Source organism: Vigna radiata, chromosome 7 (genome assembly GCF_000741045.1).
Source record: "Vigna radiata var. radiata cultivar VC1973A chromosome 7, Vradiata_ver6, whole genome shotgun sequence".
NCBI lineage: Eukaryota > Viridiplantae > Streptophyta > Magnoliopsida > Fabales > Fabaceae > Vigna > Vigna radiata.
The window spans coordinates 30,748,558-30,764,225 of NC_028357.1; the positions used below are offsets into that span (position 1 = coordinate 30,748,558).

General features: G+C 32.8%; 2 protein-coding genes across 6 annotated transcripts; both read left to right on the forward strand.

The window, feature by feature from the left end:
* The first annotated feature begins 1,410 nt into the window (after nt 1–1,410).
* LOC106768459 (E3 ubiquitin ligase PQT3-like) lies at nt 1,411–9,550 on the forward strand. Of its 5 annotated transcripts, none has more exons than XM_022783411.1 (16): nt 1,411–2,174; nt 2,290–2,474; nt 2,938–3,034; nt 3,222–3,303; nt 3,390–3,556; nt 4,176–4,252; nt 4,366–4,422; nt 4,526–4,682; nt 4,761–4,909; nt 5,110–5,274; nt 5,366–5,668; nt 5,755–5,796; nt 5,938–6,184; nt 6,569–6,688; nt 7,055–7,130; nt 8,709–9,550. In XM_022783411.1, the coding sequence occupies exons 2-16, from the start codon at nt 2,309–2,311 to the stop codon at nt 9,309–9,311; spliced, it is 2,508 nt and encodes an 835-aa protein (XP_022639132.1). In that variant the 5' UTR covers nt 1,411–2,174; nt 2,290–2,308; the 3' UTR covers nt 9,312–9,550. The 5 variants fall into 5 exon arrangements, with proteins under 5 accessions (XP_022639132.1, XP_022639133.1, XP_022639134.1 ...); XM_022783412.1 differs by having other exon boundaries at nt 1,411–2,102; XM_022783413.1 differs by lacking the exon at nt 2,290–2,474 and having other exon boundaries at nt 1,411–2,102.
* A 3,049-nt stretch (nt 9,551–12,599) lies between these two features.
* Nucleotides 12,600–14,486, forward strand: LOC106765650 (60S ribosomal protein L15-1). The gene is made up of 4 exons (XM_014650336.2): nt 12,600–12,705; nt 13,279–13,445; nt 13,749–13,946; nt 14,038–14,486. The coding sequence occupies exons 1-4, from the start codon at nt 12,702–12,704 to the stop codon at nt 14,281–14,283; spliced, it is 615 nt and encodes a 204-aa protein (XP_014505822.1). The 5' UTR covers nt 12,600–12,701; the 3' UTR covers nt 14,284–14,486.
* Nucleotides 14,487–15,668: the final 1,182 nt, after the last annotated feature.

Consider the following 15,668-nt stretch of genomic DNA (forward strand, 5'->3'; position numbering starts at 1 on the left):
AAATAGGATTTCAAAATTTTATATTTCTTAATTATTATTATTTTCATTTTAATTTTTCTAATATTAGTACTATAAATATATAAATTATATTTTAATAATTAATTAAATATAAAATATATTAAATAATATTAAATTAAATAATTAATAAAGTATAAATAAAAAAAATTAAAAACATTTCCTATCGGAATTGGAAATCCGATAACTATGTTATCGGATACCAATATCCGATACTTTTTTTTAAAATTTTATTGTTTATTTAAAATTCAATAATAATTTAATTTTTATATAATACTTATATTACAAAAAATAAAGTTAAAATAATTGAAACAAAAGTAATAAAAATAAAAATAATTATATAAAAACTGATTTAATATATATAAATATACTAAATTATATTAAAATATTAAATTAATAAAATAGGATTTCAAAATTTATTTCTTAATTATTATTTTAATATTTTTAATATTACCACTATAATAATATAAATTATATTTTAATTGTTATTTAAATATAAAATATATTAAATAATATTAAAACTTTAAATTAAATTAAATAATTAATAAATTATAAATAAAAATAAATTATTAAAAACTTTTGAGTTGGAAATGAAAAAATTATATTTTAATAATTATTAAAATATGAAAAATATTAAATAATATTAAGTTTTTAAATTAAATTAAATAGTTATGAAATTATAAATAAAAGATAAAATTCTAAAATTTTTGTTAAAAGGGTGCAGGGTTAAAGATGTGTAAAATTAAAGTAAAAAAGTTATTTACTAAGGTTAAAAATAAAGTTTTGAAAAAGTTAGAGATGCATAATGAAGTCTTGGTAGTATAGGATGAAACACCATGAGTCAGGTTGAAAATTGACGTACTAGATTGACCTCCATGATTATTTTTACACTTTTAATAAAATAATTTAAATTATTTTTTTGAAGATATAAAATTAATTAAAAAATGAATCAATTTACACAAACTTTTCTTATAATTTTCACACATTAGTAATTTAATTTTAATTTGCCAACAAATATTTTTCCTTTCTTTTTTACATTTTTCTTTCCAAGAAACCGTATCATAAATTAAATATCTTAGCATCCCATGATATATTTTTAATGAATTAATTTAGATAAACATTAGATAGACTACATAAGGTTATATATATATATATATATATATATATATATATATATATATATATATATATATATATATATATATATAATGATATTGTTAATCAAATGAAGAAAGTATCTTTTAATTAATACGATTTTGAACTGAAAGATTTTAGATTAATTAATATATCTTGATTTCAAAGATTTTGGCAAATTTAAAAAAGAAATTGATAGCCGTAAAGATTTTTAACAAGTGAAAATATTGAAAAGGAATCCATTCATTGATTTGATTCATTAAAGTTATAAAAACCAGGCATTATTTCTAGGTTTGTTTGTCTGTGAAATGCCCAAAATCTCAAACCCGCATCCAATCCAAACCACACCACAATCGCACACCCATTTCCTTTTCTCTTGCTCCTTTTCCCACTCTCCGCTTCTCACATCAACCCAACCCTAGCCTCATCCTGCTCTTCCAATCGCTCTAAACTTATCTCCTTTTCTACAATCGATCTTCGATCCGCTTCGCCGTTCTCTCAAATCGCTCCAGATTATCCGCTGTTTCGACCGTCGCGAGGAGGAGGAGGAGGAGGAGGAGGTGTTCTTAGCGATTCGCACTCGAAGCTTCCGACGGCTCATCGGAGAGATTCGGTACGAATCTCAACGCGCTTTCTTCGACTCGAGATATCCACCGAAGGAACGAATCTTCTTCTTCATCTTATTCGTTCGATTGCACTTTTATGCCCTAATTGTTGCTGCGGCTATTCGGATTTCTGATTTTGGAGGGGTTTAGTTCACCGGATTCGGATTCGTCTGATTCGCAGTCTCGATCGTTTGATAACGATCTTGTTGCTCTGGTTCCGAACCTTTGGACGGAATTTGGATTCTCTGGATTCCGAGTGCGGTCGATTTTTGTCACGGACTGAAGATTTGCCATCCGGTTGCTCGTGAAGAATTCTTGAAGTGAAAGTGAAATCTCCTTGTTGTGGTGGTTCGATTTGTTCGATTTTAACCTTAGTAATCTGCAAGTTGAGAAGAGAAAGAAAAAGAGCTTTGCTATATTGTACTGTTTGATTTTCATTTTAGTTTTAATACGAGGGCCATTTTTCATATTATTTCAGAGGCCCTTTGATTATCGTCCTTTGTTATTATTGGTTCTAAGATAATCTTTTTTATAGATAGAAAGAGAAATATACCATGGCGGTGTATTATAAATTTAAGAGTGCAAGAGATTATGATTCAATTCCCATGGACGGTCCTTTCATCTCTGTTGGTACATTGAAAGAAAAAATATTTGAATCCAAGCATTTAGGGAGGGGTACTGATTTCGACCTTGTGGTCACCAATGCCCAGACCAATGAAGGTTGGTTCTGATTTTGATTAAACTATTTTCTTTAACTAGTGGTTTGGGGGCGATAATATGAGTGTGGGTTTTAGTCTTTTATTTTAATTCGGGGCTTAATATAAATTTAAACAAAGGATGTGTTGCATATTCTTTAGCTTTGAGGAGGGGCTCTCCTTGGATAAACTCGCAGTATTTATCCACCGCCTCTCCGATGACAATTTACTAGTTCTATAACCTTATCTGTCAACGAAACTGAAATAAGTTTGAGTTGAAATTTACCTTACTCTCCTACAAAGAATAACAATAAAAATAAAACTGCTTAAAATTGAAAGGGCATGGGGTGTTGATCTGGGTATTAGGATGAAGTTAGGCTGCAATTACAGGTGTCCAACTTTGCGAAATCAGTATGGTAGTTCATATAGTAGGCTTTTGTTGAATGACATTTTTACAGTATTTTATAGTTGTCTGTTTGGAATTTCAGAATATCTTGATGAAGAAATGTTGATTCCTAAAAATACCTCAGTCTTAATTCGCCGAGTTCCAGGACGGCCTCGTTTACCAATTGTTACTGAAATAGAGTACTACCCCAAACCTTAAATCTTATTACTGTTGTTGAATTTTTCACAATTAATCAGCCATGGTGTCTGTCAATTTTTTAAAACTCCTAGTCATCAATTTGAATATAATTCCACAACCAGAAACTACATTGTTATTTTGAGATGATTTCTTTTTATGTGTTGCAACTATATTTTTGTTCTTTTGCAGACAAAAGGTGGAAACTAAGGTTGTGGAATCCGAGTCTGGAAACAGAAGCTTACCAGCTGAAGATGCATCTGCCATGAAATATGTCAGTCCCTTTCCTTTTCCTTTTTGCCTTTTATGAACAATTCATCGCAATCCCTTTGAAATTGACCTCTTCTTACCTCTTGACAGCCGGAAGATTCAGACTGGGATGAATTTGGCAATGATTTGTATACAATTCCTGATCAAGTGCCTGTTCAATCAAGCAACATAATTCCAGAGGCTCCGCCACCGAACAAAGCTGATGAAGACAGTAAGATTAAAGCCTTTGTTGATACTCCAGCTCTGGATTGGCAACGGTTAGTTAGTACAGTATTTTCCTTTCGTTAGCTTTGTTGTTTGATATATGGAGTCATTGCAAGTTGGAAAGAATTGTAATGATAATAGTTATTTCCATCTCTTCAAGAGGAAATGGGGATTCCTGCACTCTGAATGACTTGTACAGGAATAGTTATTCCAAGTTTTTTCCTTCCAAACTAATATCATGTTAGGATATCTAACGATGGGGAGAATAGAATGAGTGGGAATGGACGTAATAGAATAAATTGAATGTTGAAAGTTTTCATTTTATTGTTCAAGGAATCATAATTGAATGGAAACTGTAAGAAGATCAGCAATATGTTAAGTGCATATCATGGCTTAAAAATCAGGGGATTGAGGGAAGATAAAATATAGGTGGATGATGGAATGGAATAATCTATATCAGCTTCCATTCTATTTCACCCCTTTTCTTAACACAGATAAGTCGATGGCAACTAATGTCATTCCATATCCAACCTTTCTAAGAATTCTAATATAGCCTTAGGTATTCCCATTCCGTTTGGAGACATTTTTCCATGCAACCAAATGTGCTCTTGTTTTTGTGAAAACATTTTCATTTTGGCTTATGATATTATTTATTTTAATTTTATCATGCAGTCAAGGTTCAGACTTTGGTACTGGTAGAGGCTTTGGAAGGGGTTCAGGTGGTCGGATGGGGGGTGGACGTGGTTTTGGTGATTCTCTTTGCCTATTCTATATCCACATACTTCTTAGTTATTTTCTGCTTATGATACAAAACTTAATATGCTGATCAACTAATGCTCATTTAATTGCTGATGTATGGCAGGGATGGAGCGGAAAACGCCTCCACAAGGCTATGTGTGTCACAGATGCAAGGTGCCAGGTATGTTGATCCTTCTGTACTTTCTGGTCACCCTCTGCTAGTGAATTTCTGCACAGCAATGTCATTTTTCTCTGCTTACTTTTTTTAACCTACTTTTGTCTAGGACACTTTATTCAGCATTGCCCTACTAATGGTGACCCAAACTATGACATGAGGAAAGTCAAACAACCTACTGGTATTCCAAGATCCATGCTAATGGTAAATCCACAAGGCTCCTATGCTTTACCAAATGGCTCAGTAGCTGTCTTAAAACCAAATGAGTAAGTTCACCGTGATTGTCCTTTTCCATTTTGTCATATGTAGGCATGATGTTTATTTGATATTTTCCTTGCAAACAGGGCTGCTTTTGAGAAAGAAATAGAAGGGTTGCCATCAACACGTTCAATTGGGGACCTACCACCTGAGCTCCACTGTCCCTTGTGTAATAATGTTATGAAAGATGCTGTACTAACAAGCAAGTGTTGCTTTAAAAGCTTTTGTGACAGATGTAGGTTTTTCATTCATCTGTTGTATTTATTGTTTTCAGAATTTGAATATAATGGTAATGTTTCACTAGTTTATAGTTCTTCCTCATTATCCAAGTACGGAATAGTTTACACAGCGTTTTGTCTGTTCTTTCTTTCTCTGAAGTTATTGCGTACAAATCCTTTCTTGAAGTTATGTAATGTTATTCCGAAAATTCTTCAGGTATTAGGGACTATATTATCTCCAAATCTGTGTGCGTATGTGGTGCAACAAATATTCTTGCTGATGATCTCTTACCAAATAAGACACTAAGAGATACCATCAATCGGATATTAGAGTCTGGCAACAGCAGTGCTGAAAATGCTGGGAGCACTTTTCAAGTTCAAGGTTATTGAAACTATCATGATGTCTCTTGAACTATTATCGATTATCATTGTGCTGGTGTTTACTTTTTTTCTTTTTAATTTTGAGTTTTCAGATATGGAGTCTGCTCGATGTCCACAGCCTAAGATTCCATCCCCAACCTCATCTGCTGCGTCCAAGGGAGAACTAAAGGTTTCACCTGTTAATGAGAAAACAACAAATATAATTGAAACAGCTGATGATAAAAAGGCCGTTTCTGCTCCTCAGCAGACCTCAGAGCAAGTTAGGAACCTCAGAGTTGCTGATGTAGTATCTGAAGCTACTCATGAGTCAATTAGTGTGAAAGAACCAGCCTCACAAGGGAGTACTCAGCAGGTTGAGGAAGAAGTGCAGCAGAAACTGGTTCCTACCGATGCTGGTAATATATTGTTGAAACCTATTTTCATCGAGTATGGTTTAGATGGGAAAATATTCTCACTCGTATTTGTATTTTAAACTTCTCAGGAAAGAAAAAGAAGAAGAAGAAAGTCCGTTTGCCCCCAAATGGTAAATCTGCAGTTCTGTGACATGAATAGCTGTATTAGCAAATGTTTTTCCTGGACTCAGTGACATGACAACATTTAGTGGTTGAGTGGCATACTGACTGTTCCTAATAATTTGAAATATATTTTTTTATATATGTTGCAGATTTGCAGTGGAAAACTCCGCATGACTTTGGGGTTGAGAACTACATGATGCCAATGGGCCCACCTCCAGGCTATAATTCATACTGGAATGGCATGCAACCAATGGATGGATTCATGGCGCCATATGGGGGTCCAATGCAAATGATGGGCTATGGTCTTGGCCCCTTGGACATGCCATTTGCGGGTGGTATGCCACAAGACCCATTTGGCATGCAAGGTTACATGATGCCTGTTGTTCCGCCTCATAGGTACATATTAGTTATTTTAAAACTGAAATTCAGCTCTTTCCTGCTCTCATACTCAACAGAAACATGTCCTGAACATCATGGACCATTTTGGGAACTTATTTATAAGTAATTGCAAGATAGAAAAATACGAAAGAAAAATGAAATAAGTTTTTCCGGAAGTAAATTTGCTGAAGTTATCTCTTTTTCTTCTCTTAAGAGATGATTTTTCATTCATACATAAGTTAATTTTTGACTCATGATAATAAGTTTATTTGTTTATATGAGAGTAGTATATTGAACTTTTCTGTTGAATTTGGTTTTTGGTTGCGCGTTTGTCAAATCCAATGTCGATTCATTGTTATTTAGGATGTCTAATTGTAATATAATAATTTATGACTTATTCAGGGATCTTGCTGACTTCGGTATGGGAATGAATGTTCCACCCCCAGTTATGAGTAGAGAGGAGTTTGAGGCCCGTAAAGCAGATATGAGGCGGAAGCGTGAAAATGAGAGACGGGCTGAAAGGTATGTGGAACTTCTTTTGATGGCTGGCTTCCATATTCTGATATATATTGTCAAGAAGTTTGATTCACCTTTATTTGTGAACTACTAGAAATAACAACAATTTTATTCCAGCATATATTTAACACACCATCAGTGTTTCACATTAGCAAAGTTTTCAATATTGTTTCTTGACTGAAGAGATTGGATTGATTTTAGCCTTTTTTTTAATAATTCTAGTGAATTTATGAGCACTTTCAAGTCCCTCCCGCCTAAAATAAAGAAATAATGTTTTATCGTTTCATAAAACATTTGAATTAGTTATCTCGACTCATCCCCAAATTTTGTTCCTTATTGTTTTTTAATGAGTTTATTTTCTTCATTGAACAGGGACTTCTCCAAAGATCGAGACTTTGGTAGGGAAGTGAGCAGTGTTGGAGATGTTTCTTCAATGAAATCAAAAACTGTATGTGCTTTTTATCGTCTTAATTTTGCTCTTTTTCTATGGACTTTTATGTGCCATTTACTTTCCTGGGTTTTTCTACCGGAACTTTGGCCAGAAACCTAAAGCCTGCAAAAGCGCACTGATTGCACAGATAATCCCACTTGTTATCATACTAAACTTTGAAAGTTAATTGTTTTTTCATTTATTGATAAAAAAATTATTCAAGTGACACTCTGGTTGATCACAAACTGATCGAGTGAACAAACGCTCACGCCTCTCACCATAATCCTGTGGTGAATAGCAACCAATTGGTTCAAAACCAAAGTAGTGGGTAGAGTTGCATTGCTTGCACTGCACGATAACGGTGCAATGGTGTTATTACATTTCTGTGATCACGTGTCAGCATCTCTCGTGATCATTTATCCATACTTATGGACATGCTTTAAACCCTAAAATAATTTAAGCCATAATTTTATCTTTGCAATTGAATTTTTTCTTTAGACTATGATAATAGCTTTTTTGTTTTTCTGTATTTGGCTTTCCTATTGGTAACGATGCTTACCGAGGAGGATGGAAAAAATTGTATCATAAAATTGGGCTTTCTATATTTGGATATTTGATTTTGAAACTGAAGGTTGCGTAGAATGTGTCATAGAATGTTTCTAATATGGACTTTTCAAGTAAGTCTTTTCTTTTAATACTAAATGGGCTTATGGTTCCAGCGGGAGTTAACACTGTACATTCTCATTCAAGGGGTGGCTAAAGGGTTTGTGGCGCATTAATTTCTGGCGATGTTTTGCCGTATTAGGGGCCACGTTTTTCCACTTATTTATATTTTGGGTTCAGCTGGGCCCTGCGAGTTATTTTAGATGCTTGAATCATTCATGAAAAAACATTTTATAAATCTACCTTTTGTTAGCACCTAAATTGTAATGTTTAGTAGAACATTTTTTTTATATGTTTTACTTTTTGAAACACTTTTTTGTTCGAAGTTGCTAAAAAAGACAAAGTTAATTATAATTACGGTTTAGAGGAACACGTTTATGGAAACTGGACATTTTATTTGATGTGGATTCTTTAGCCCGTCTGAACAATTGACCATGATAAATAAGTGGGCTTGGGTTGGGCCACTTGCACAAAAATAGAATGAACCCTAAATTATGCGGTTTTAGCGTTTTATTTATATTTTATATGACTGACCAAACGAACGAACCTTGGGTTGTACTTGGTGTTGTCATGGCTATCTTTTATAGGGCTAACTTGCTTATTTATTTGGTTTTTTTATGATTTCCCAATAAAGTTATTGTAAATTGTTAAGATAAATTTAATTACTACCTTTGGGTTGCCTAAATTTATGAAAGTTGTCCTTTTGGAAAGAAAATGAACTGTTTTTCTTTTAAAATCGCATACTGTTGATAATTTTAAAGTTGTGCTTTTGGAAGAAGTGCATTTTATTTTAGACTTTTTCATTTTTATTTTATTATTGGGTCTAGTTGGTAGTCCCTGGTGATGTATTTGTCATGTTTTTATTTACTCTTTTAGTCAGTCAAATGTAAAGGAACATGGTCTTAATATTTCGGCGTTTTTACTCTGGTGCAGAAATCAATTCCACCTTCCTCCGGTAGCGATTACCATCATCGTTTCCGTTCGGAGAGACTGTCACCAGAACGGTCACCGCGGGAGCTCGAACCTCCGCGCCCTGCCAAGAGAAAGTCCGACCACCACTCAGATCGTGAACGCGAAGATAGGGATCGCGACTATGAGCACGACCGTCATCACCATCACCGCCATCACCGTTCAGAATCCTCGTCTAGGAGGTCATCGGAACCAGTGACCAAAGCTCCTTCCAATGCGGCATTAGCGGCAGCTGATCGCAAGCAGAAGGCCAGCGTGTTCTCTCGCATAAGTTTCCCGGCTGAGGAGGAACCCCCCAAGAAGAGAAAGGTCACCGCTTCTTCGACAGCGGAACCGGCCGCCGCGACCGCCGCTCCCGGTGCCTCTTCGGCACACCTCAAGGCAGTGTCGAACGGGTATTACGAAGGAAGGAAGAGCAGCGCCGCTGCGGATTACGAGTCGAGCGACGATGAGCGGCATTTTAAACGGAGACCTTCGAGGTACGAGCCGTCGCCCCCGCCTCAGGCGATGGAGTGGGAGGACGAAGGAAGGCATCCGAGAGGTTCGAGGGAGCGCAAACATAGGTGACATTTTTGATACAATTGTGCCGCGATGAAGTAAACAGACACTTTTAACTGCTAGCGCCGCTGTGCCTGTGCTCGCCGAGATTATCAACTTCTCTCTTCCAAACCTTGAAATAAGCTTCTTTTTGGAAGGATTTTATTTCATTGTAACTTTGCTTCCCATCAATTTTCAATAATTTCGCCGTGTAAAATTATCACTTTTTATTCAAATCTAATGAAATGGATCTCTTCATTTTGCTACCACCTGATGCTTTCTTGTTTCTACGATCTCTGATTAGTAGATATAGTTTATCAATTGCTCTTTAGCTGCACTGCCAATTTTACAATTTCAACAAAATAGTTATTCCATTTCCCTTTCTCTCCATTTTATTTTTTGTGGTGACATATTTAATACCTATTCACTTCTTCGATATAAATTGGTCTTATCTCGTTAATGTTTCCTTTCTACGGAGAAGAAGAAAGTCATGAAACGTATAAATGGCAGAAAGATTAAAAATAATTTAATGAAAAAATAACAATAAATGGCCTTGTTATTCTTCTTGCATTATATTCCATATTATTGAACTAATGTACCCTTCCAACATATTTATACCTTCAAAAACTACACATTGGTATGTCCTAACACACATTGTTCACCTACCACACCATAATTTTTTACAGAATGGTAATATCATTCGTTTGTAACACTTTTTTTTTCTCTATTTGTAGTTCAATCCTCCCAACATAAATTGGTAAAATCGAGTCATTCCATAGTTTTGATTGCAATTTTCTTCCTTTATCTTTTTGTTCGTATTTGTACTCCTTCTTACCAAATGTGCGTTGTTTCTTTAACTCAAGGCAATCTATCTTTTCTCACACAACACGAGAATTATAGAGTTGTATAACTACATAGTGTGATACTTCTATTAATCTCCTTACGCCTACTTGTTATTGATTTTTATTTTTGTTTTGCATAATGTTGTATTAATTCTCATTAAGATAAATAACATTCTTCCCCGACTGTAATACGCCAAGTTGATTCATCTTTTTACATTGCTTCCATAAGTTATATTTTTTTTTATAACCATTTGGCACCACCTTAGCCCATTTTTCTCCAAAACATTTCGTTCCTCCTTTATGTACTTTTTCTCTTATTTCTAGTCATCAACATTGCAATCAATCTATTATCTATATATATATATATATATATCAATTTAAGTATGATTATAGATTGTATGAATTTGGTTAGTTTAAGCATAAGATGAACTTAAATGAATAACTTGTATAATTAGTTATGAGTTTAAGTGTTTCATAAATTTAAAGGTGAACTTAAATGCATGATTACTGAAATTATTTTGTTTGAATCTATTAATTTTATTAAAGCATTAATGTATATTGTTTTCATTCCATAAATTTATTAAGTATGAGCAACAATGTGGTCAAGCTTAATGACCTAAATTTATCATGAACTCTCTTCTTTGGGAATTTAGCCAGGTAAATTTTAATACTTTTAAGGATAAATGAAACTTTCAAGAAATCAAGACCATGTTGGGAGGTTGAGAAAAATGAAGATCATTCTATCTATCTCACAACTCATGAAGGAGCTCACATCAACAAAGCCAATCCAAGAAAGAAGAACAAGAAGGATGAAGTCCCAATGAAAGTATATAAGGGCAATATCGAGAGGGACCATAAATGTTTATTTTACAAGAAAATAGGTCATTTCAAGAATGATTATCCAAAAAGAAAATCTTGGTTGGAAAGAAAGATATTTTTTATGTTTCTTTAAGAAATACTTAATAATACTAAGTGATTGGATTCTGGAGCTACCACTCATGTTTATAATATTATAAACGGATTTATTTCAATCTAACCCATAAAAGGAACTAAAAAATACTTATATATGGAGAATAGAATGAAGACATAGATAGAATGAATTAAGACTTACAAATTAATTCTACACAATAGTTATAGTTTTGATTTTGAAAAGTGTCTCTGTGTTACTAGTTGTACTAGGAATTTAATTTATATTGCAAAGTTTGATTGTTTAAGTTTTTATTTTAGGATTGGAAACAATACTTTTCATTTATATAAACTTTCATACTATTATGGTTTGATATTTTATTAGATGATTTATATCGTTTAAATCTTGATGTTAATTTTTCTGAATTTCTATTTAATGTTGAACATGTTATTGATAGTAAATATATTGCACAAAATAGATATTTTATTTTCTTATGACATAAAAGATTGGATCACATATTTAAAAGATACAAAATTCAAATAAGTCATTTAATAAAATTTACTTTTATTTTTGTTTACATTCTTCCTATTTATGTATGAAAACAATTGAGATACAAAATGTTGATAAAAAAATCTGCAATTTTTTTTGAAGCTGACAAGGAAACAAGCAAAAAAGAATACCTTCTTTTCTCTTTTTGTTACATTCATCACCATTCACAATTTGTGATTTTGAATATGCATCGTTCTACATAAACAAGCCTACACTCTTATAATCATTGTGGATTTTTATACTTCGGTGTGGTTGTTGCAAAAGATGATTTCCCAACATTAGGAAACATTTCATGCTGATGTTTCTAAAGAATTTTTCTACATATACAAAAATTCACTTATAAAAATACACAAATATAATAATAGTATGCTAAGCTACAATAAGTTGTGAGAGTATGTCATGTTAAAGTAAAAAAAATACGAGAACACATTGATAATAGTTAAACAATAGAACGTAAATTAAAAATACAAGGAATAATGTTAAAAGGATTCAACATAAGAGAAAATACAGATAACACTAAAATAATAATTTGTAATGTTGTAAAAGTGGTGAAATAAAACCTATGTAAATTGTATAAATTATTCAACCATTTGATTGCTTTTAATTATAAAATTTATAATTATATTTAATTTTTCTTTGCATTCATAATGTATATAGAAATTTATATTTATTTAAAATTGTTTGATTACTTATTTAAGTAAACGAAATATGTTTTTCAATATATATTATAATATGAATCACTAGATTATATATATTTTTTTTTTGCATAGAATTTGACATACAATCAATATATTGTTGAAATTCAACGTTTATATTAATTTAAATGACATTCTACATAAATTTATTGAATAATATAATAATAGATATGGTTTATATTAATAATTTTTTTTAAATATTATACAATAATTATTTAATATATTAGAATGAAATATTTTTCAAAATATATATTAAAATATGAATCATCATAAAGAAAAAGGGGGTGAGAAAAGAAAACAAATATGATAGAAGCCCTTTTGAATAGTTTAATTTTGTGAGTTCGACCCGTTCTAATGCACTTCTATAAAAGTTAAAAGAGGAACCAAACCCTAGCACTTTGCTACTGGCACTGCGCGCTTCCGCACGATGGGTATTTTTTTTTTTTTTCTGTCTATCTCTTTTCTCCCTTCGTTACTACCATTCGTTACTACCATTCGGATTGGTTTCGTGATGAATTTGTCGGTTTGGTGTGCTGTTTTCAATGTGAATCTCTGTTCATAGTTTCCACTGTGACGTCGTGTATGTGAAAGTGAAAATAGTCCTTGTCTCATTCCTTCTTGGAAATTTTTCGGATTTGATAGGAATGTGCTATTTTTTCTTTGGGTTACGAATGTTTGTATTTCCTTTTCATTTTGTTTGGTGTTGATGTAATTTTGATTCACTGGACTGACTAGATTTTATATTCTATGATGCTTTACGGTGATAATTGACAATTTTAGGCTTAACTTTTCCCTTATCAACCTCAATGGAATGAATGATTAATAATGTGTGTTTGGTTCATGTTTTTGTGTGAAGGTGTTCTTTCTGTTCTTATTTGGTTCTTTAAGGCTTTTGTTTGTGGGTTATGCTGGATTAGCCTGTCATTATAGCATTTGGTAGACAAGTGAGTTTCCGCTTTTGGCGTGTTCCAATTGTTGAGTTGTGTTGTTTTATGTTGCAATAGGTGCCTACAAGTATGTCTCCGAGCTTTGGCGCAAGAAGCAGTCCGATGTTATGAGATTCTTGCAGCGGGTGAGGTGTTGGGAATACCGCCAACAACCATCAATTGTTCGTCTGACAAGACCTACTCGCCCAGACAAGGCTCGCCGCTTGGGTTATAAGGCCAAACAAGTAGGGAAATTTGTATATGTCTTCTTTCTGCTCATTTTTTTCATTGGGAAACTTGGAATCTTTTATCAATAAAAAAATGTCATTTTTAGCTAGATGGTTTCAAGACAGTGGAACTTCTTTGAAATTCCTTTAGGTCGTTTTCTTATTTAGATGTTCTTGGAAAATGTGAATAGCATAGTTATGTGTAGTTAGGTTATTTAAATTTCGATTACTATCATCTAGGCCAGGCCATATAGTGGACCTGCTGTCTCAGCCTGCTTCACTTGAATGGTGATTGTGATTATAGTATTGGTGTTATTCCAGGGTTATGTGGTTTACCGTGTGCGTGTTAGGAGGGGTGGCAGGAAGAGACCAGTTCCCAAAGGTATTGTTTACGGTAAGCCAACCAACCAAGGTGTTACTCAATTGAAGTTTCAACGCAGCAAGAGGTCCGTTGCTGAAGAGCGAGCTGGAAGGAAGTTGGGTGGCCTCAGGGTCCTCAATTCTTACTGGGTGAATGAGGTTTGTTCACATGTTATTCCATTTGTTGAAAGTGGAAGCTGCTTATTGATTGCTGACTGGTGGTTATTGTGATGCTGTTCCTGTGTTACAGGACTCAACCTACAAATATTTTGAGATCATTCTGGTGGATGTTGCCCACAGTGCTGTAAGAAATGATCCAAGAATTAACTGGCTCTGCAATCCAGTCCATAAGCACAGGGAACTTCGTGGCCTCACTTCTGCTGGGAAAAGTAACAGGGGTTTACGTGGCAGAGGACATCTATACCACAAAAATCGTCCATCACGCAGGGCAACCTGGAAGCGAAACAACACTCTTTCTCTTCGTCGTTACCGCTGATTTTATTACTGTTATGTTATCTTGCTTAATTTTCTGAAAATTTGGAGTGCATTATATAAGACAAATTTATCAGTTTTGAACGCCCGAATCATCCTCTTTTTTCAACCCCGAACCCCGTTTTAGTAGCTAAACTGGAGAGATTAATGATGTCGGATTTTTGCTATTGGTTGGTATATTGATTTTGTGGTACTACATCTTTGCAATTCTCGTGCTATGATTACTTTTGGAGTTCGTTTATGTTTTTGTTTGGTGTTGGTAATTTTACCGTGAGCTACGAGTGAGATGAAAAAAACAAAATCATAACCGTGGAACGCTTTTTTTCGTTTGAGGCAAATGATTTAGTATAACGTTGGGAAAACTGTGTTTTAACATGTTTGTCTACTATTGCTTCCTGTACTCTTGCAATAGGTAGCCTGTTAATGGGCAATTTTTTAACTTATGATTTCTTTTTGAGTTATTAATTGTTGGTATTAGTGACATTGAAGTATGTATTAGTATTTCCCTTTCGAGTATAGCTTCGGAATATATTTAGTGGAAATTTTAATTATGATAGGATTGTGTATAATGCATGTAATTTCAGTTTACATACTTTGTATCTTTATTCTGATTTTAACGTCTTAGATTTTTCTTAAGCGACTGTGTTTAGTTTATGCTAAATTTACATTACGGTATTATTGTGCTTATGGTCAGTAAGATACAACAGGTACAATGATGTGATAGTCATATCTCAATTTAAAATATATATTTATATGTTTATATTTTTAATAGATATTCATGTCTAAATATTTTTATAGATTATACCCTATGTTTTTCGAGTTCTATTCATTTTTCTTATTTTATTCGAAATATATTTTAATTTTCTTAAAAGATTATATTTATGTGTGCTTTAGTTTTTAAATTATTTACTCGTTTCTTTTTATGATTTTAGTAAATTACATGTCTTTTTGTACTTCTGTTAAATGATATTTATTTCTTATAATATCATACTTACAATAATATAAACAAAAATTACGAAATAAGAAAATGAAATTTTAAAAGCAAATATTTTTCTATAAATAAAAATTAGAAAATAATTTATAAATAATATAGGCATCGTTAATGTTATTTTATTACAATTATAAAACAGGCGAGGCTTTTAAAAAAAAAGACTAGGAGTCTAGGAGTATATGTTTTTTAGTATGTAATATAGTAATTATTGGCGCATTTATTGCTATATAATTTAACAATATTCTAAATATTATATTACACTCAAGTGAATGTGATTTATTTTATTATTATATTATTATAGGTGGAGTGTTTCACGTTGAATATGGTTTAAAACAAAGTGTGCACACATTTAATAGAGACCATCAAGTTGGATTTTCTTTACTACATGGACAATGAAA